The sequence below is a fragment of the Leuresthes tenuis genome, unplaced genomic scaffold (assembly GCF_036924035.1).
Source record: "Leuresthes tenuis unplaced genomic scaffold, fLeuTen1.0.hap1 SCAF_1, whole genome shotgun sequence".
NCBI classification, from domain to species: Eukaryota; Metazoa; Chordata; class Actinopteri; order Atheriniformes; family Atherinopsidae; genus Leuresthes; species Leuresthes tenuis.
Genome location: NW_027325355.1, coordinates 19168699 through 19189559, shown reverse-complemented (window position 1 = coordinate 19189559; position 20861 = coordinate 19168699). Strand labels below are relative to the sequence as shown.

At 43.0% G+C, this 20861-nt stretch overlaps 2 protein-coding genes and 1 long non-coding RNA gene across 7 annotated transcripts in view; 2 read left to right on the top strand and 1 right to left on the bottom strand.

Moving 5' to 3' along the window:
• Nucleotides 1-9593, top strand: part of LOC140313752 (histone deacetylase 4-like) — a 56956-nt gene extending 47363 nt beyond the window's left edge. For 4 of the 5 annotated variants that reach the window (XM_072391833.1, XM_072391981.1, XM_072391769.1 and 1 more), the window contains 14 exons: nt 292-487; nt 1180-1313; nt 1401-1503; nt 1586-1632; nt 1796-1903; nt 2394-2449; nt 2740-2827; nt 2969-3088; nt 3382-3479; nt 3769-3887; nt 4099-4232; nt 4706-4790; nt 5042-5186; nt 6521-9593. In XM_072391833.1, coding sequence (XP_072247934.1) covers nt 292-487; nt 1180-1313; nt 1401-1503; nt 1586-1632; nt 1796-1903; nt 2394-2449; nt 2740-2827; nt 2969-3088; nt 3382-3479; nt 3769-3887; nt 4099-4232; nt 4706-4790; nt 5042-5186; nt 6521-6563 — 1476 coding nt within the window. In that variant the 3' untranslated portion in view covers nt 6564-9593. The remainder of the gene's footprint in view (nt 1-291; nt 488-1179; nt 1314-1400; nt 1504-1585; nt 1633-1795; nt 1904-2393; nt 2450-2739; nt 2828-2968; nt 3089-3381; nt 3480-3768; nt 3888-4098; nt 4233-4705; nt 4791-5041; nt 5187-6520) is intronic. The other variant, XM_072391905.1, reaches the window with a different exon arrangement.
• A 247-nt stretch (nt 9594-9840) lies between these two features.
• LOC140314170 (uncharacterized) lies at nt 9841-12454 on the bottom strand. The gene is made up of 3 exons (XR_011917124.1): nt 12310-12454; nt 11002-11255; nt 9841-10218 (listed from the first exon to the last, which is right to left on the bottom strand). It is a non-coding gene; the product is annotated as an uncharacterized lncRNA (long non-coding RNA).
• On the top strand, nt 11104-20671 carry LOC140314095 (ribose-phosphate pyrophosphokinase 2). The gene is made up of 7 exons (XM_072392173.1): nt 11104-11299; nt 15366-15549; nt 16916-17014; nt 17157-17281; nt 17526-17699; nt 17972-18131; nt 20189-20671. Exons 1-7 carry the CDS (start codon nt 11178-11180, stop codon nt 20279-20281), a joined length of 957 nt encoding a protein of 318 aa, XP_072248274.1. The 5' UTR covers nt 11104-11177; the 3' UTR covers nt 20282-20671.
• Nucleotides 20672-20861: the final 190 nt, after the last annotated feature.

Here is a 20861-nt window from a genome sequence, read left to right as displayed (position 1 = left end):
GTTCCTGGGGAAGTCCTAGAGGGGATCGCTCACAGAAGTGTAATTTGGGCTGTGAGAATGTTGTCTCATGGTATCCCTGTGATTAAACACAAAGAGCAAATCAAAGCTTGATCATTTGTTTTGGCTGCCATCTGTTGGCCATACATTGTACTTACAGTAAAAAGACGTCAGAGTAGCATTTCTTCCCCTCAGTCCCTTAATGGAATAAAGAACCTAAATTTGAAGAGTTTCAGCAGCACGATTCATCTTTTTTATTTGCGTTTTTCCACTTTCATTTTCATGTGTAAGCAGCAGGCTCTCTTGCTGGAGCAGCAGCGAATTCACCAGCTGAGAAACTATCAGGCCTCGATGGAGGCCGCCGGCTTGTCCATCTCCTTCCCGGGACACCGGCCCCTGTCCAGGGCCCAGTCATCTCCGGCCTCGGCTTCCTCTTTCCCGATCAGCGTCCCCGCCCCAGAGCCACCCATCAAGACACGCTTCACCACAGGTTTGCATCACCATCGTCTGCCACTGAAGTCTTTCAGTTATCTGCCTTTTACACATGCTGTTGTCGAAGTTTCTCCTGTAACTGTGTTTAAACTCCAGATCTCTGTCAGGCTTCCAGTAGTTTTTATTGCTGTGATGGGAGCATTTGTTGCAGCGGTTTTTGGCTTTTAAGTTTCACATCCATCCTCATGCACTGAGGACTTCAAAGGAATAAATATCCACCCAAAAAAACAGATCAATTGGCCAGAAAAAGGTTTAATGGCTCCAAGCACCATCTGGTAGCAGAAATAACTGAGATAAGTAAATCAAGTAAATCAAGCCAAAACCTTCTCCGTCCTACTCTTTGCTCTTCTAAGAGCTTAAACTCTGAAAAACTGTTTTTGAGAAGTGAAGAAATCCATCTCTCAGCTGTGAGGATGCTCAGTATTGTAACAGTTTGTGCATAAATTCAAGACGTTTTTGGTTTGATTTACTTTTCTCCAACTCGGTTCCAAACTACTTAGAAAATCAAATAATTTTTGTCTCTGTAGCATTTTTAAAGATGTTTTGGTCACTAAGAGAGGCAAGTTAAAGCAGGATGAGCATGTGACTTTCTTCCAAAAAGGGTATACCAGTCTGGATTTAGTGCAGGATATGTGCTTGATTCAGAACCACAGCAGAATACACACTACAGAATTGTCTGTCTTTCCTCAGGCCTGGTGTACGACTCTCTGATGCAGAAGCATCAGTGTATGTGTGGAAACACTAACAGCCATCCAGAGCATGCCGGGCGGATTCAGAGTATTTGGTCTCGGCTGCAGGAGACCGGACTCAGAGCGCAGTGTGAGGTGGGTTCACATTGGAAATACAACAGCAGGCTGAGCGTTACAAAGTGGTAAACCGCATCTGAGGACTGTTTGTATGTGTGTGCGTAGTGTATCCGTGGGAGGAAGGCCACGCTGGAGGAGCTGCAGACGGTTCACTCTGAAGCCCACGTGCTGCTGTATGGAACCAACCCACTCCGACAGAAACTTGATTGTAAGTTTTCTCACACACACTCAGAATGAGGAATCGCTGCTGCTGACATCCTCTAATTTTGCGTTTACTCCCTGATCACTAGGTTCAATCACTCCAATGTTTGTACGGCTACCGTGTGGAGGGGTGGGGGTGAGTTACACACGTTTTCTGGAATGTTAATAAGAACACCTGCTTTTTTTGTAGTTAAAAAGAGCCATCGCAGCCATCTCTAACCTTCTACATTATTTAAATGCATCATTTTCCTTTCACATCAAGGAATCGTCTCAGCAGCATCCGCTTGTGTATATTTCAGGTGGACAGTGACACCATTTGGAACGAGGTCCACTCCTCCAGCGCAGCTCGCCTCGCCGTCGGCTCCGTAGTGGAGCTTGTTTTCAAAGTGGCTACAGGAGAGCTGAAGGTAAATGTTCTTTATTTTGTTTCCTGCATTGAAACATCCTACATTATCATCATGAAGATACTGCAGTTATCTCACAAGCTTTGAAGATGAAGAAAACAAGATAAATATGTGACGTGAAGATGAAGGTTTAGTAAAAAAAGACGACGACTTTGATTAGTCTTGTTCAGGGAAGGAAAACTTCCCCCATAATGTATTTTTGTGCTAAAGTGGTTTAAAACGCTATTTCTATGAAGCAAAACGTACGTCCTACATTTTGTTAAAACACTGGTTCAGTATCTGTTGTTTTCTGAGATTTAATGCCTCTGTAAGGCTCTCACTGCTATTGTTTCCCATTTAAAAGCAGCATTTGTGACTTTACAGCCACTCATCTGCTAAATTATAATGATCTTAGCAGTGGTTTGACGCTTCTTCGTAAACACAGAGGAAGCAGTGAGCGGTGATCATGCCAGTGAGGCTAACAGGCTGCTGTCACTCCTGCTTGTCTTTCTAGAATGGTTTCGCAGTGGTCCGGCCTCCTGGACACCACGCAGAGGAAAGCACTCCCATGTAAGGCCACAGCCGTCACCACACTCAGTTGGAGACACTCAATCTACGCATACACAAATACCAGCCTTGGAACAGGCCCGTCTGGAATAGAAATTACATAAACCATTGAGTTTATTTGCACATAAAGTACAGAGTGCCTTCATTCTGCCAGCTGTCTCAAGGACTGCTGTATTTATTTTTCATATCCACCTCACAAAGTGTTTAAAATGTACTGTAAAAACATGAAAATGGAGCAGGAAAGTGCTTTGGCACACAAGTTTTATAACACCGTCTTTCTGCTGCTGTTTCAGGGGTTTCTGCTACTTCAACTCGGTGGCCATCGCAGCCAAACTGCTGCAGCAGAGACTCAGCGTCAACAAGATCCTCATCGTGGACTGGGTCAGTCTCCTGAGAAACCGCCTCATTTAGATTGCATTGAATGGGATTGTTAAGATATGGTTTCCTTTTAAAGATTGTTTTCATAAATCACTTCAGTGTTGAAGGGCTTTGTGGTTAAATCATGCGTGTGCCTTCCATCAGGATGTACACCATGGCAACGGCACTCAGCAAGCGTTTTACGACGATCCTAATGTCCTTTACCTGTCTATTCATCGCTATGATGACGGCAACTTCTTCCCAGGAAGCGGAGCCCCTGATGAGGTGCGTGCGTTTGGACTTTTCTGTGATCACACATTCCCACATTCTCTCAAAGCCTTTTATGAGTAAGACCAGCTTTTACCAGAATATGAAGGATATCCACTGCATCCTTTCATTAATAGTGAGCATAGCCTTAACTGTTGAGTTAATGATATGTCCTGAGTTGGGGTGGGTTTTTTTTTTTTTTTTATTTGGGAATATTGCTAAAACATTGGTACTCCACACAGCTGGAAGTCAGCTGACTGTTTTGTTTTTTCTCTCTGTCCATATGAACATAAGTATGCTTCCCTCTGCAGGTGGGCAGTGGTCCTGGAGTTGGGTTCAACGTCAACGTTGCCTTCACCGGTGGCCTGGAGCCACCCATGGGAGATGTAGAGTACCTGGCTGCCTTCAGGTATCCGATAAACAAATCCGTTTCTTTTTCTGTGTTGTTCTTTAAAACCAGCATCACCGTCGTGAAGGAAGTGAGAAAAGTCTGAGGAATTCTTTATTCGGTTTCATAGGTTTTCAAAACAGGCCATCAAAATGGGGAAGTTGGAACTAAAGAATCACATTTGTCTCAAAACTGTGACGAAAAATCAATAATAGTTTAACCGCTTTGTGTTTTGATTATTGTCCTCGTGCACGTTGACATGTGGGCTGTTATATGTGACAATCTTCACACCCCACCCTCCCACTCTCAGGTCCGTGGTGATGCCGATAGCCAACGAGTTTGCTCCGGACATCGTGCTGGTGTCTTCGGGCTTCGACGCCGTGGAGGGACACCCTCCTCCACTGGGCGGCTACACCCTGACGTCCAAATGTGAGTCCCAAGATAATCTGAAGTGTGTCTCTTATCTCGCAGGCCAGCTGCAGCCCATACACAATATAACATAACCCACTGTGTTGGAGATTTAGTTGAAACTTGGTTTCAGGAGGTGAAAATCAGCAGAAATGCAAATGAAAGTGAGCTACTGCGGCGTATGAGAAACTCATTTGCATGTATTCACTTCGTTCCTGTGCCCTCTCCTCAGGTTTTGGCTATCTGACCAGGCAGTTAATGACCCTCGCTGGAGGCCGGGTGGTCCTTGCATTGGAGGGAGGGCATGACCTCACCGCCATCTGCGACGCCTCTGAGGCCTGCGTGGCTGCCCTGCTCGGCCAGGAGGTAAAAAGGTCACTCTGCCAGCTCATGAGATACAAAACCTGCTAAACAGATGTAATGGAGAATTTGAAAACAAAATAAATAGGACAGAGCAGGATGTTTTATTCTGGTTGTAAGCATGGCACCTCCTATTTAATGTTGGATTGGGCCCAAAAACCCATTTCTCCTTTTTCTGTTATAATAGACATTTAATTTCTTTTAACATCGTGTTATAATGAAGTAAAAGGCAAAATAAAAGTACATTCCAATGAGAACAAATCTGATCTCACTATTCCTGGGAATGTATCATTACTTCAGCTGCAGTTTGATCTCCTAATCTCCCAACATATGGAGGTAGTGGTGGTTTGGCGGTCCAAGTTGGAGGTGGACTTGGAGTGGAAGATGTTCCCAGTTTCTATTCTGACCCCCTGTGGAAAGTATGTTAAACACAGCCGGTTAAAAGCATGTGGTTCATTCTCTGTGTGTTTTCCTCCCAGCTGGACCCGCTGCCGAAGGCCATCCTCGAGCAGAGGCCCAACCCCAATGCCGTTCTCTCTCTGGAGAAAGTTATTGAGACCCACAGTGAGTTCACTCTGAGTGCAACAAACATTTATTTAAGTGATGATATCAAAAAGATTTGTAAAGGGGGAAACTGCTTATTTGATCAGAAAGCTTCTCATCATCAAAGGCCATCTCATTTAATTTTTTATTTTGATTTAAGATTAAATAAAACTATGGATATCCCTCGCCTTCCTCACTCTCTTGTACATTGTTGTCCTCTGTTTCTCGTCTTTTCCCTGCATCCCCCCTCCTGCACCGCCCCATCCTTCCAGGTAAGTACTGGCACTGTGTGCATCGCTACTCGTCACGGGTGGGGCTCTCCCTGCTGGAGGCCAAGCGAGGAGACTCTGAGGAGGCCGAGGCCGTCAGTGCCATGGCCTCTCTGTCCGTGGCCAACACCAGCACCATGGATCAAAGGTAAGAGATCCAGAATCACTGTTAGACATACAAAAGCGCCAGGGTGACATTGTTCCTCTGTTATTTTTTAAATAAGCAGCTAAACATCAGAATCAGATTTATTGGGCAAAGTATGTGTGTACATTCAAGGATTTTGACTCCGGTGTATTTGATGCTCTTTGCAGTACAAGAATAGATAATAAAATGTTTTATATAGTTAAGAATAGGGCAGTGACAGAGACAAAGAAATGAGTTTGTATGTGGAAAGGTGCATCGTACAAAAAGGCTTAGGTGCAAGGGAAGTAAGTATGGAGTGAAGTAATGTAACAACAACTAATCAGTGTATACATATGGACAGTGTGCATAGTATATATACATGTATGGTGTATTATACACAGTATTTGAGTGTTCATCAGAGGAATGGCCTGTGGAAAGAAGCTGTTCATGAGTCTGGTAGTTTTTGTGGTCAGCGCTCTGTAGCGCCTGCCAGACAGGAGTAGCTGAAACAGGTTATTTCCAGGGGCGTAACCCTGCAGCGATGTTGCCTGCCCGTTTCTTGACCCTGGACTAGTAGAAGTCCTGAATGGAGGAAAGGTCAGCCCCAAATACCACCGTGTTATATAAGATTTGTACTTTCACCTACATTTGGGGACTATTTTTTTTCTAAATCCCAAATAGAACCCAAAAATAGTTGGGAATGCAGTAAAAACCTAAATAGGTCATTTAAAAGATAAAGAATAGTAGATAAAGAATAAGCTTTATTAGTCCCACAGTGGGGAAATTCCAAATTTGTTCATTCGTTTGTACCTTGAATATAAAAACACCTAAAGTCCAAAGATTACTTCCAGTGTCGTCACTGAACAAACTGAATATATCTTGAAAATATAAACAAATTTCATACCAGCAACACACGGCTATCGAGGCATGTTTACTGTTGTGTTGCGTCGCTCTTCCTCATTTGGCAGAATACTGATTGCTGCGGTTTTTTTGAGGCATCTGTGTCTCTTCTTGCTGACAAGATTTCCACTGCTCAACAATCCGTGGTCATAGTTGCCTGATACTCATCTACATAATGGCCATACATTTTCTTTAATGGAGGCTGATCTGGGCGGCATTCTGGCCAGTCAGAAAACATACCACGGACTCTTGAATTATGGTGATTAAATTGTGAGGAACTCCTTACATTTGTGGGACAATTTACACCGATACATTTACCCTTCTACAAACACAGAGGAAAAGAAGAGTACTTCTGAGGTCTTGTACTTGGTCTGAGTTGCATGTCGGTGGAGGTCTGGAAACTATTAGAATTTGGAGGAAATGTGTGAGCTTTTAACCTCTGAGTCTTATTTTCTCAGCAGGCCGGAGGAGGAGCCCATGGAAGAAGAGGCACCGCTGTAACGGAGGCAGACGTTAGGGTGTCGCAGCGCTACCATTGACCTCTTTGGAGAAGAGTCTCGACTGATCCCTTCATTTAGTCCCCCTAACCCCACTCACCACGTCAGTCACCTTGATTGGCGGCCCCTCGGCCAAAAAACGAGGGAGAGGGGGTGGGCTCAGCCTCATAGTAGGGAGCCAATCAGAAGACAGAGGACTGAACTGGGAAAAGAAAAACATTTTAAACATAACGGCGTTGCTTGACAGCACCCGCGCAGACACTCATTTTTTTTCTGTCAGTCTTCGCACCCCCACGTTAGCCCACAGCGGCTGACCGAGTGGTCACGGCAGCGGACGAGTGCATTTGGAGGCGAGATCAGGTCTCGTCATAGAAAAGGTGGGACGACACTCCTGTGCAGAAACATACGGTGCTTTACGCAGCTGCCCTCTGACCACATTCTGTATGGACACCAGGGACGGCAGATGCCCCAGAGCTGTCGATAAAGCAGCTCGGGGACTCCCTTTTCTCTTTTCTTAACTTCTTTCCCTGCAAAAACAGGGGTATCCGCGGCAACTCAGATAACATTTTTGGAGCCGCGCTCACTGTGGATTCTGGTTGGTTTGAGAATGCTTTTACAGAGATCTGACTTTGAGACCGTCACCTCGCCGGAGCAGCCCGTTGTTGAAGGCTGACGAGTGAGAGGAGTGCCTTGGTGAGGGTCCGCTTGATTTCAGGATTGTTCAGGAAAAAGATTGCCTTAAGTTTTAAGAGTTTCTCGCTGAGGAACCTGTGCGACGGAGCAAGGCGGAGAACGCGAGAACGACAAAAAAGAAGCAAACAATCTTTCAGCATGTTTACTTGGAATGTGAAGAAGGCAGCATTTATGTCTCTCACAGCCTCTCTTGAAGAGTTACTTTACTTTTGGATGGATCTATTTTTCTGTACAAAAAAAAAATAAAAATAAAGGAGGAAAAAAAAAAAGCAAAAGTAAGAGAACGCTTTGTAAAGGTAGTTGCCAGCTTCAGTAGAAAAAAGGTGCAAACATGGAGAAATTCAAACAAGGAATTAGACTGCAAACCCTCAGAAAGGTCTAGCCTTTAATGTAGCTCCCGTTTAACTGAAGTCATTGCTTTCAACACGTAGAAGCATGCAGCTGAGCAGAGGCCAGACTTTATCGCAAGATTTTTGAATGTTATCCTAAAGAGAAAGCCAAGCAAGAAAAGCCAAAGCATGAGTTTGCATTTACAGTTTCACTCCTCTTACCTGGCCAGTCGACAAACATTTTGCGTGTTGGCCCTTAGAGATAAGCCTCCCAATGCCGAGTTTCCTGATTTAATCAGTCGCTGATCAGGTGGACATTTCTTTACACGTGCTGATTGAGCTCCCATGCTTTGCCGGTTGGCAACTACCTTAGTGTGTGAGCTAAACATTAGTCATGTATATTGAATTGAATATATTTTGAGAGGCAGTAATCGAATATTGTCGGTTTGTATCTACATGTATGATTTCCACATCAAGTTGTCGATTTACAATATCGGAAATGTGTTTGGTAAGCGTGTCCACTTTTTATTTTTTATTGTACAAGATTATTTTTCTAACTTTTTTCATCCATAGATTTTGTTCTGTGTTTTTATCCGTTTTCTGGATAGTTATAGGGCTGCCGTTCACACACTTAGTGCTGTCGTCATTTCTTGTTCAAGACTTATTTCTTTCTTATATTTATCAAAAACAAGGAGCAACACTCTCTTTCTTTCTTTCTACGGCTCCCTCGGCCTTTCTGCATTTTCATCGACTGTATTTATAACATGTACTGTTTATAGGAGATTTGTATATGGAAAATTTATAAATGTACTCTAATGACAGCTATGATATTGTGAGCAAAAAAAAAAAAAAAAAAACAGCAGTATGGTGTATGATGCTAATCCATGAACCTAAAAAGAAAAGCAGCATATTTAACTCGTCATCGACTGCACTGTTTCCAAGTGGCCCTCGAGTGAATCATTACACGGCACTGCAATTGACTTAACGCATTTGATCACTTCGTTGCCTAATCAATACATTCTCCTCTCGTGCATGGGTGATATGCACTTACCTTTCGACTGTGACGACATCATCCATAAAGAGGTTACGAGGCCGTTTTTATGTAGCTGGCTGAGTTGTCCGTGGCAGGAAAAGGAGGAGAAGGGGTCACGAATGTCACGAAAAAAGAACTTTTGAGCCAGATCAGGATGGAAAACATCAGCCAATCGTGTTTTTTTTTTTGTTTTTTTTTTCTGAGCACGTGTTGCACTATCATAACCGCGACATCTGACATCCTCCCTCACTTTTCCTGCTCGAATTCAGATGATCTCACACTACAAGTAGATCGCTCGAATGAACCCCCCACGTGTGTCAACAGTTTTGTTCAATCGACTATCATGTTTATTTCTAGTTGATATCATTTTCTAAACTTGTAAGATTTGAGATTCAGTTGATATTTTTCATGTCTGACAAAACATTCCACTTGTTACTTGTTTAATTTGGCTTTTTGTTTTTTTTAAGGTGAATTTGAGGTTATTTTATAGAAACTTAAACTACTTTTTTCTTTTCTTTTGTTTTTGCGGTCTGCTCGCGCCAACTTTTAACTCTTTGCATGGTTTGTGAGTCAGCATGCCTGCTTGTCTATGTAAGAAAAAAAATTGTATTTGCACAATAGAAGAAGAACACTGGAGGACTTTAAAATACGACCTCCCGAGAGCGCCACATGGGAAGGTTTTTCTTCCTCTCTGGTGGGCAAACGATTAAAGAGACTTTGTCCAAATGACACCACCGAGAAGCATTTGATATTTTGACTATCCAACAAGTGATTTTAACATGATTCAGCACTTATGACATGTATGAACTGTGTTTGAGAGAGACATGCTCTGACAAACCTCTGCTACAGTCACACCTTAGAAAAAAAAAAAAAGACTCTTCCAAAGAATGTTCCTCTTACAAAGATTTTTTTCAGCTACTACAGATCAGAAATGGCAGATAATGTTTGAGAAATGGTTTTGGAGTAAAAAAAAAGGGCATCGTCGTTTGATTGTCAAACCCACCTTGGCCAGTTCTACATATATATAACCACTGTGGCTCAAGAGCAATTCTTGGTTTACATGTAAATGGTTACTTTTTGTTTGTTGTTTGTCTCTATTGATGAAAAATGTTATCTTTCTTTGGGACCTACGCTTTGGACATTTCATCTCTGACATCATCTATAGAATATATTTCTGAAAAATACAAACATCTCTGCTTGTCTTGCTTTGTTGTTTTTCACCCGCTTTGGGTGAAAAGGGTAAAAAGAGATCAGAATTAAGTAACTTTGCTATTGTGTGAATGCTGCACACCATCAAGTCTGGTCCAAATCAATTCAAGAGATACGCTCGCAACAAATACAGATCCATGGGTTATAAAGGCTCTAAAGACCAAAGGAACTTTTGGTAGGTTTCTGCTTTTATCACATCAGTGATGAGAAGATGAGATGTTCACTCAAAGTCCACCTTGGCGCAATACAACCCCCAATAATCAATGGCGACTGACGTGAAAGCATTCCTTGACAAGATTCTCGTTTTTCAAGGGATGGCTCTGGAAGTTTCTCTAGTTTTTGTTAAACTAGCAGCTCGGCACATGACAGCAATGATACCAGAGAGGATGTCAATGCTGAAGGGGAAAAAAAAAAAAAGAAAGAAACATGAGTCTCAGATGACTTCTTCCTGAGTGGAAAATCTAATTCCAGAACCCAGTGTCACAAGTGTGCACGGAGGATTCGAGCAAAGTCCTGTGAGCAGCTGTCAGGTGACCCCCGTTTGCCTTTGATATTCTTTGATTCATCTCAAAACTAAAAGTCTCCCATGAGAATTATTTTCAGTGTGGATGTGCTCAATAAAAGGCTAGTTTTGTTTGCTCAGCTAAGCTAAAAACCTACTGATATGTAGCAGTAGCAACTTATCAAAGGAGACAATAAAAAATTTTAAAAACTGCAAATATTGCCTTTTAATAGACACAAAACAGTAAATCTAGTGGTTTTCATTATGGTTGAAAACTTCACAACCACATACTTTAAAAGGAAATCGTGGAATAATTTTAAGAAGGATTTTGATGAATTATTACCTAAAAAGATCATTTCAAAAAGGACTCCCTGTGTCTATAATGAATAATAGTTGAATATTTACATTGGTGAGTTCAAACACCTTTACATCCTTAATGTGGGACCGTTGACAATATAGGATATATTGTAAATATATTATAAGAGCATGTAGACGTCATTAGTTAACGCAAGATTAACATCACGGTATTGAAAACGTACTTTTGAAAGTGGGTTTAGATCGGTTTTATGCACCCCAGCCTCGGTGCGTGTTTAGTAAACAATAACTGCATGTAGCTGTGACACACCACGCTGTCCAATGAGAAACGGGCACTTCCCTTCTACATGCAAATACAGACCTGGTATTTCCTCTCTGCCGACGCTCATCAGCGGTGCAACAGTGCCATGACCAAGCTGCAATATTAGCAAGCCCGTTTTCCCCCGTCTTCATCACCCTCAAGCGGGGAGACCTCCCTCGTAGCTTCTCTACGCTTCATCTTCTCTTCTAAAACGAGCTGCACCGTTTTTTTCGGACATGCCGAACATCGTGCTTTTTAGCGGGAGCTCCCACCACGACCTGTCCCAGAAAGTGGCTGATCGGCTCGGGCTGGAGCTGGGGAAGGTGATTACGAAGAAGTTCAGCAACCAGGAGACATGGTGAGTACATTTTTTAAAATACTAGTACGGTGCGAGTTGGTGTGGTAATTGATCACGTTTGCTTATGGAGGGTGTTTCACTTGGCTAAGCCCGTCTCTCTGTTGTTTCTTCATCCTCGGTATCACATGTGGTAAGTTAGCTTCAAGCTAACGTAGTTTACTATTCAGCACTGTAATGTGCACACGTGATTAGCTAGCCACATGTAAACATACCAAGCTAGCAAGCTAATGTTAGTAGCTCCTTTATCGGACAACGACATTGCCAATAAAGCACTATTTTCAGTGAGGATTGCAATATTTCTTCATGTTTTTGTGTTGTTAAATTTAACCATAAAAGCAGAATTAGAGTAGTCGTGAGATGGCGTAATGTTATGTTTTGATTGATAACTGCGGTGTTTCACATGATATGTGACTGTGTGCGTGTAAGGTTCGCGTTTTCTACAAGCGTTGAACACTTCCTATAGCTTTAGTCTAAAACAGTGTAATGTTGCGTTTATTTTAAGTCCGGTGGAAATGTTAACCGTTAGCTACAAAGCTGCAGCCTATCACAAGGGAACTTGTTGGTTAGGTATACAACATCTGACTTGACACCGGGATGTATTCACCTCGCTAGCTAGATGTATAGTTGGTGTTTTGTTAAAATCTGCGAATACAAACATGGCTTTATCTGGGTGTTTGCTGTCGTTCAATGACCATTTTCCTTGTGTGGAAATAAACCCAAATAAAGGCTCAATGTCCGATAATGGATGCTGCGCCGCTTGCTATCATTTATAATGAACGTCCACGATTAGCTAACTGTAGACTATACCGTCACGGCTCGATGCGGTTAGAAGCACTTGGTGTTGGAGTAAAGTTTAAACCACACATTGATTCCAGACAAACAAACGAAGTAAATTCAGTTATATGTGTATCATTCAAAGGCGTAGTTTAAAGAAGGCCATCAGTGAGATACGATTAAAACTACTTGTGTTATCTCTCAGTATCGTCTGTCCTATCACGGAAGATAATTACCTTAGCTCTCCAACGGATTAAATCACATGCGCATAATTTGAGCAGTTTGCAAACTGACCTCCCTCATTACTCGTTGAATCAGTGTCTGCTGGCTTGCTGCTTGCCTCCTTTATGTAGCATTGCTGTGGACTTTTATTACTTTTACTGCCTGGCTTTTGAGCACAGTTGGTTCAGGTCATGCGTCTTGTTTGAACCTATCTGCAGGATGACCTTAAGGCCTCATGGCTGGCCTGACCAGAAAGTCCTCATACCAGTGTTTTTCCACTGCAGCTTTAATTTAAGCATGTACATGTGGCTGAAAATATGTGCCTTCGGCTTTTCAACCATTGCATTCGCAGTGCATTTTGTTAGTTTTTGTAAAATAATAAGAACAGTGTGTTAATGTGCTTCGGTGAGCGTGGCATTAGCATGGCTCAAGTTGGGGTTTGTTTCTCGCTGGGTCACTCGCTGATGCTTTCTCTCTGGTTAAAAGCAGCCCAGTGATATTGTTTTATAATCTCACTCTCTTCTATTAAACCAGGTTGCTGCTTTTAATGATCCCTTTATCCCTTTGCAATTCCCTTTCGGCTGGTGATGTTTGTACTTGCAACACCAAAAAAATCCAGAGAAAACAGATTATCCATCGTGAGTTTTCTCTCCAGGGAACGCGGCTGTTTGTCTGATACAAGGCGCCAAACAAAGATTATTTTCTCGTCTTCACACACTAAATTGGCAGCTCTGCCCACAGATGCAGCACTGGTTTCACCAGGTGACTCGAGAAAGATCAAGGACTAAAGCAGAGGGAGTGAATTTCTTAGAATAATTCCTCGCTTGCTGACTTTTTTTTTGTTTGTTTTGCATTGATGAAATTTCCGAGCGAACGTTTTGTTGACACAGGACTACTTGTTTGTGGTATCTTAAATCCTGTACTGGAGCTCAAAGATCCAAACTAAAACTGAAGTTTACATAAAGATGGCAAAGCTGTGTACATTGGAATCTTTGGATAAGCTCACGGCTGGAGTCTATGCAACAACAAAAAAATGACAGAAAGTAAGCTGAAATTGTTGGTGTATATTCCAGATTGGGCTCTTTCATTGTATGCGCAGCTGTTTCCTCGTGCCACCTCGACTGCTGCTTGATTTTCAACCTTTGTGTCGTGTTGCCTGCTTTCCACCCCGTATGCCCACATTTTGAATGTTTACGCCATCAAAATCCAAATGTCTTTTGTCTCAGCTTTGGTATAAACCAAAATGAGCCGCTATCCTAGAGGAAGCCAGCAGATCTTTCATGACACGATTACTGGTTTCTTTCTAAACTCAGACTACCATGTGGGGAGTGTTCTTGTTGGATGCTTGTGCTTCAAACGTGAACATTTGTCTTCTTCTTTATTTTAAGTGAAGGGTATCGTAGAGACATAAGCTCATGTTTCTCAGTGTAAGAAATGTTTCACCTGAGCTTAAACTCCGTTATCACCAGCATCAACATTTCCATCGCCAACACAAAAAAAAGGGAAACTATTACCTTTCAACTGAAAAATCTGTAGTTATTCACAAGCTGCAGTTCACGAGTAAAAGTAAGAATTACGTCCCATTTTTTTAAACATGTTGGTTACCTATGTTTCATCATAACTTTGGACCGAATGAGAGTGAGCGTTTGCAGTTTGAGTCAAACTCGTGCCGGACTTTTGGCCTCACCCAAACATACTACAGGCCTTGTGACTGACTGTACAGGTCTAGTTTGCACCCTTAACAACTGAAAGTGCGTAGCTATCACATGACTGAGGCCGGGAGGACCTAGTGAGCTCCACAGAGGAATGTTTCACACACACGCTGCTGGTTTTAAAGTGAATGCTTTGGGCTACATAAGCACTATAAAGTTTCTCAAATATTCTCAGACAAGCAGTGGGATTTGGTTCAAACTATCTTTGGAATCTTCAAGCCCGCTCTCACATACAGTTACAGCTTAGTTACAGCTATAGCTGAGTAGATGAACACTCACTGCCCATAAACGTATCATCTGGGGTCGGGCTTATAAGAAAACGGGGCCCCTGCACAGGGTTGCCAGACTGAAAGTCTTTTGTTTTGTGTCTCTTCGTTTCTCACTGTAGCCATCGTAGGTTTGGTTCCTCAGTGGAGTTACCATTTTCTATTGGTTAAACATGCAGCTGTAGTAGTTTGAGACTTAACTGTAGCTCAGTGCTGACACCAGTGCAAAAGCAAGTAAAGATGTGCCTCAAGAAACTAGGTTTGTTCTCACAGCACACGATTAACAGGTCTCGGATCAGCTCAGTTGAGCGAAACGATGTCCTCAGACTTTGAATCACAGGCGTACACTGCAGATATTACACATATGTCACCTGCCAGCTGTGAACTAAGTTATCAAGGTTGTTAAATTGTGCCACTAATGCGAGTGTGCCTTGGCGGCGGAGGCTGCTGACACTCAGTCTGACCATGAGAGCTGCGAATCATTGTACCCGTTAATCCCAGCTGTCTGTGGTACAAGTCTGTGAAAAATGCACAGTGATGCAGAACTCTTATCACTGCAGCTCTGCTCAACATTAATCTACTGAGTGTTGCTACTCCTGAAGCTTCGCTTCTCTGAGGAGATGCAAAGCCTGCAAACTGCCGCCTTGTCATGCTGGCTCTTCACAAAATGAATCCAGTGCGTAACACCAGTACACGCTTATACAGGTCGCAGCAACCGTCGTACGAGATGGTTAACTTGACCCTTAAACTCCCCAAAACTGATTCTCTGATCTGGTTCATATGCAGTGATGCCGCATTTCAGCTTCACTCTTCACAAAATGGATGCCAACGCAGCTTCGAGTGAGTTTTTTTTTTTCTTGACTGCCATCTTGAGGCTTTTGAAAATGTAAATCTGCTATTCAGCAGACAGGAGTATGTCTCCTCGTGTGGTGTGTTTGCTGCTCCTCAGATTTATTCAACAAGGTGTATATCTCCTCTAGAATTCCAGTAGGTGTCAAACTTCGTGGCTTCTTGATGGCTCAGTCTGGCGTCCAACACAGCTTCTTCTGTTACCCCGTAATGAATATTTTCTTTTTTCTCTTCTCTAAACAGTGTGGAAATTGGCGAAAGCGTGCGTGGCGAAGATGTCTACATCGTGCAGAGTGGTTGCGGCGAGATTAACGACAACTTGATGGAGCTGCTAATTATGATAAACGCTTGCAAGATCGCCTCCTCGTCACGTGTCACCGCTGTCATCCCCTGTTTCCCCTACGCCCGGCAGGACAAGAAAGACAAGGTAAACACACGTTTCCTGTAATAAACAAAAACCTCTGTATGTCTTTACAAGAGAAGTTGGAGGCGGACTCGGTAGAAACAGACGAGTTAGTGCAGCTTCCCCCTGTTAAGGATGTAGAAAGTTATTATTTCCCTCCAGCAGTGCATGTGGACATGTTAACTCATTCACAGTGACGCATTAATGAGAAACCTCCCGAGATATGGAGCAGAAAGGTCACAGCTGAAGGCTGGCTTGCATTCTGAACCTGACGCCATCAGAGGCTACTTCAGGCTGCAGCTCTTGTAAATCATTATCTTGTGTTGCAGCAGAAAATGGGCTCTGTCTGAAGCTACAACAAGCTTGCGGTTCTCGTCCAGTGAGCACTTGCATGCACAGTTTTGCTACAAATGAGTTGGAAGTGTTTGTTCTTGCTGTGTCGCTCTGTCCTCACACACAGTTAGATCAAGTTATGAAATAAAGGCTCATTTTTTACTCACATGACTGTGTAAACTGTGCTTAACATGTGAAGGTCTGCTCATCTGCAAACACTTTGTTACCTCATCCACAGATAAAGATTTCACTCACCGTTATCTGGCTGTCAGCCAAGCTTTTTCTCTCTCAGATTTATATTTTATATATGTATATTTTTATGTATGGACAATTCCTGATAAGGATAGGATAAAAACTAGAGTTTTCATGATACCAAAATAAGTAACCACGATACTATACCAGACAAAGTATCACGGTTCCAGGTATTATTGCGATACTGCAGCCTTTTTTATTATTATTATTATTTTTATGAACTGCAATGTAAACGTACAAGTTATAAATGCTTATTAATTATGTATGTTGTCTGGTGCATGATAAACACAATACTGGTGAAGTAAGAATTAGCTGAAACAAATATCTTTATGAATAACATTTATTAAAAAGTTGAAATTGAAAAAAGCAAAACAGATCCACTGGCATTTAAAAAAAAAAAAAAAAAAACAGGCAAACAACCAATCATTCAGCAGCTGTGTAGTTCCTTGCCGTGTGGGTTTGTTTACAAGGGAATAGCAAGCGGAGAGAAGCCGGGAGGAGAGTCGAGGCGGCCGCTGTGTAGCAGAAACTGGCACCGTTAGTTTAGTGATCCACGATAGTACCGTTGTGTAGAATTTCTAGAAGAGTAGGAACCATAACGATTTGGTGCCGTGGGTATCGTGCAACTCTAGCGAAAACAACTGACTGGAAGGTTAGACTAGTCCTGAGATGAAAATTTGGTTCACATAAAGGCAGGAATGGATCCCTGGTGTTGCCCATCAACATGAAACAAAGTTTACTGTTTAGAGTCTCGGCATCTTCTTCTCACTCACCTTAAGCTGCTGTGTCTTGGTGCTTGTTCCAGAGCCGAGCTCCCATTTCAGCCAAGCTGGTTGCAAATATGCTATCTGTGGCCGGTGCGGACCACATCATCACCATGGACCTCCACGCCTCGCAGATCCAGGTCAGTGCACGAGCCTTTCCTGTGTTCTCAGTAAAAGCAGTGGCAGCATCAGCTTTGTCATCTGTTCCAGAGAAAAGTTTAGTTGTTAATTAACTGATTCCTTATGCTTAGATTCCTTAAAGAAACTTTCTTTTTCCAAAAGGGTTTTTTCGATATCGCGGTGGACAACCTTTACGCAGAGCCTGCTGTGCTGCAGTGGATTAAAGAAAATATTCCAGAGTGGAAGAACGGTATCATCGTGTCTCCAGATGCCGGTGGGGCAAAACGGTAAGTCCCAGTGATAAGGAACAGGTCAAAGAGCACCACATATCTTAGCAGGATGTAATCTTAATAGAGTGCAGACATTAGTCCTGTAGTGGTGTAAACAGCTGATGTGCTGTCTGAGCCTTTCAGGGGGACAGCTGACATCAGCAGAACCTCGTTTACAAGTCATTTCGGCTCTCTGCAGGGGAAAAACAAAACGCAGATCCAATTAAAGGTTCATTCTGTCTCTTTCCTCTTTGCTGCTCAGCGTGACATCCATCGCAGACCGTCTGAACGTGGACTTTGCCCTCATCCACAAAGAGAGAAAGAAGGCCAACGAAGTGGACCGCATGGTGCTGGTCGGGGACGTCAAAGACCGCGTGGCCATCCTGGTGGACGACATGGCCGACACGTGCGGCACCATCTGCCACGCTGCCGACAAGTCAGTTTCAGATTGATCCTTTCTGTTTGTGGCTGTCAGGGACAATTACTAAACATCAAATCCTCAATAAAGACATCTTGCAATGATTTGAATGTTATTAACTTAATATTTTATTAACCATGCATCATAGAAAACACGTTGAAACTAAATAAAAGCAGGTGACTTGTACATTGGCATTGGATTAATGAAGCCTTTTCATCCCTTGAAATGTTGCATCATCACAGCCTGTCATCAGTCGTTTTAAAGCCGAAATCTTTGCATCTGTCCTTTAGGTTAATCGATGCCGGTGCTACAAAGGTCTACGCCATACTCACACACGGCATATTCTCGGGCCCCGCCATTTCTCGCATAAACAATGCCCCATTCGAGGCTGTTGTGGTGACCAATACAATTCCGCAAGAAGAGAAGATGAAGGCATGCCCAAAGATACAGGTATCGGCACCAGTCTTTAAACTGCATCTCTTCAATATGCTCCATCTTCCTTTTATAGTCAAACACAGCTAACTGATTGCAGCACAGTGGATGATGTTTGTTTTTTCTTTTCAAACACAAACTGTTGTTAACCACTCACAAAGCTGTCAAGAAGAAAAACCCGAACCATGCCTAACCCTAAATGTCAGTCTTTCATTTTAGTCCCACCATGTAGAAATTGTGACACTTTTCATACATAGTCCCCCTCATGTCAGGGCACCATAATGTTTGGGACAAATGGCTTTCCAGGTGTTTGTGGTTATTCAGGTGTGTTTCATTGCCTCATCAGAGCAGGGATAAGTTCTACAATTTAGAGTCTGTGGTTGCCATTGTTCAACATGAGGAGAGAAGCTGTGCCAATGAAGGTCGAGGAAGCTACTATGAGGCTGAAAAAGGGGAATAAAACTATTAGAGACATCAGTCAGACCTTTACCAAAATCAAATATCTGGAATATAATTCATAAGAAAGAATGCACTGGGGAGCTCGATACTGTACAAAAGGACCGGTTGGCAAAGTAAGTAATCTCCTGTCTAACAGATCAGAAACAGTCTTCAGGAGGCAGGTGTGTCTTTGTCAGAGACTATTACCTGCAGAAGAGTTTGTGCAGGTTACAATGCAAGATGCAAATCACTAGTCGGCCACAAAAACAGGATGACCAGATTACAGTTTGCCAAAAAGTACTTAAAGGAGCCTGCAGAATTCTGGGAAAAGGCAGATGAGCCTGTATCAAAGTGTTGGCAAGAAGATGGTGTGGAGATGAAAAAGAACTGCACAAAGCATAGCAGCTCACAGGTACTGGCTCAGCCAGCTTCACTGATGATGGAACTGCAGAAGACGGCTGCACAAGGAATTCTGAGCTGGTTAGTAGCATCTAATCTACCCAAGTTCCAGTAATTGCCTCCAAACTCATTGGACGGTGCTTCACCCTGCAACAAGATAATGATCCCAAACATCCCGCCAAGGCAACACCACAGTTTCTCAGAGCTAAAACGTGGAAAATACCTGAATGGCCGAGCCCGATTTAAACTCCACTGAGCATGCTTTCAAAGTGCTGAAGAAGAAACTTAAAGGCACAAGCCCCCGGAAGAAGCAGGAGTCGAAGGTGGCTGCAGTAGAGGCCTTGCAGAGCATCACCGGAGAAGATTCTCAGGACCTGGTGATGTCACCAGTCGCCACCTTCAAGCAGTCAGTGAATGTAAGGGATATACAACAAGGTGTTCAACATGACTGCTTTAATGTACTTATCATCACTTTGTCCCAAATCTTACGGTGCCCTCAAATAAGGGGGGCTGTGTATAAAAAGTGTTTGTTTTGATATTTCACGCTGAGGAGCAGAGGGATGACTCAAAGGAAGGCGCTGTCTGAAGTGCTAAACAAGCGTCTATATTAGGCTGCCAATTTTAAACTCTTGGAAATTCATACTCCTGCCGGATGAGGTATAATTGGCCTGTATAGAACCAAAGGCTGTTAATGAGTCCCTCAACAGGTACTTCTGGAGTGGAGATTCCCCTATAGTTCTCTAATTAGTGTGAACACTGATCAAGCACAACTTTAAACCCATCTGCTTGATAGGTCTGTGTGCAGCATTTAGTCTCCTCCAGCTGTTTAATCGCAAATTGCAGCTAACTAAATACTCCACTTTGGGTGTCACTGTTACCACAAATGTTTAACGCTGCAGTATTGATAGGCTAATCTCAGGTTTTGATTCCGCGTGCATGTGCTGAATGTAGAATAATGCTCAATGTAAACAAGCGTATGCAGCTTTGAAATCGGGCATCAGGCTGAGCAGCCTGTTCGGCGAACCCTGCAACCCTCACAGCGAAGATCTCGTGCTCAGTGTGCAGCTGCTAATGCACAAGAGCGGTGAACGGTCAACATTTGATCTGATGTCTTGCGCCTTCAGAGGATATTTTAGACGAAGATCAGCAGTGGACGCATGCGTGTGCAGAACAGATGGAAACGGTCATAATCTGGAGAAATGTTTCTGTTCCTCATATCTCAGTCTTGTTTCCTCTAGGTCATCGACATCTCCATGATCCTGGCGGAGGCGATCAGGAGAACCCATAACGGGGAATCTGTGTCGTATCTATTCAGCCACGTGCCTCTGTGAAGATGCGCCCCCCCCAATCAGGTCACTCGGCTGGCACTTTTGGCCATCACATCCTGCAGAAATGCCCACTGGCCTAGTACATGTGACCTTTTTAAAGGTCACTCTCCCACACATCGTCAGTGACACTTTCACCCAGCAAATGGTGCAAAACGACACTTCCTTCTTTGAAGTTCAAGTTTCCTTCTTTTTTTTTTTTCATCCGTTTATCTTCTCTCCCTCTCAGCCCTGAGCCCTGATGCCTGGCTTTCTCTTTAACCAAAGGGTCCATTACGCCACATCCTGTCTTAGTTTTTACCTCAGCAGATTTACTTTAGATGAAGTGTTCCACTCTGGCATGTGATAGGAAAGATTTAGGCCCTTCTCTGCTTTAGTGATTTTTCTTCTTTTTTTTTTTTTTAAAACGCCCTGCACCCCAAGTGTTTCCTTCAATGTCTCCTCAAAGTATTAAAGTTTAACCTTTTTAACTGAAACATTCTGGGTTGATTGTAATATTTTTTCCCTCTGCTACCATTAGAATTGTGTTGATGAGACCACGAACACAAAAAGAAATTCCATTCAATTACCTCTTATTTTAGTGACT

What these genes read in the sequence shown, in the direction of transcription:
- LOC140314095 (XM_072392173.1), top strand. Translation starts at nt 11,178, where the DNA reads ATGCCGAACATCGTGCTTTTTAGCGGGAGCTCCCACCACGACCTGTCC. An exon ending in TTCAGCAACCAGGAGACATG is followed by an intron (nt 11,300 to 15,365) that starts GTGAGTACATTT and finishes TTCTCTAAACAG; the next exon opens with TGTGGAAATTGGCGAAAGCG. An exon ending in AGGCATGCCCAAAGATACAG is followed by an intron (nt 18,132 to 20,188) that starts GTATCGGCACCA and finishes TGTTTCCTCTAG; the next exon opens with GTCATCGACATCTCCATGAT.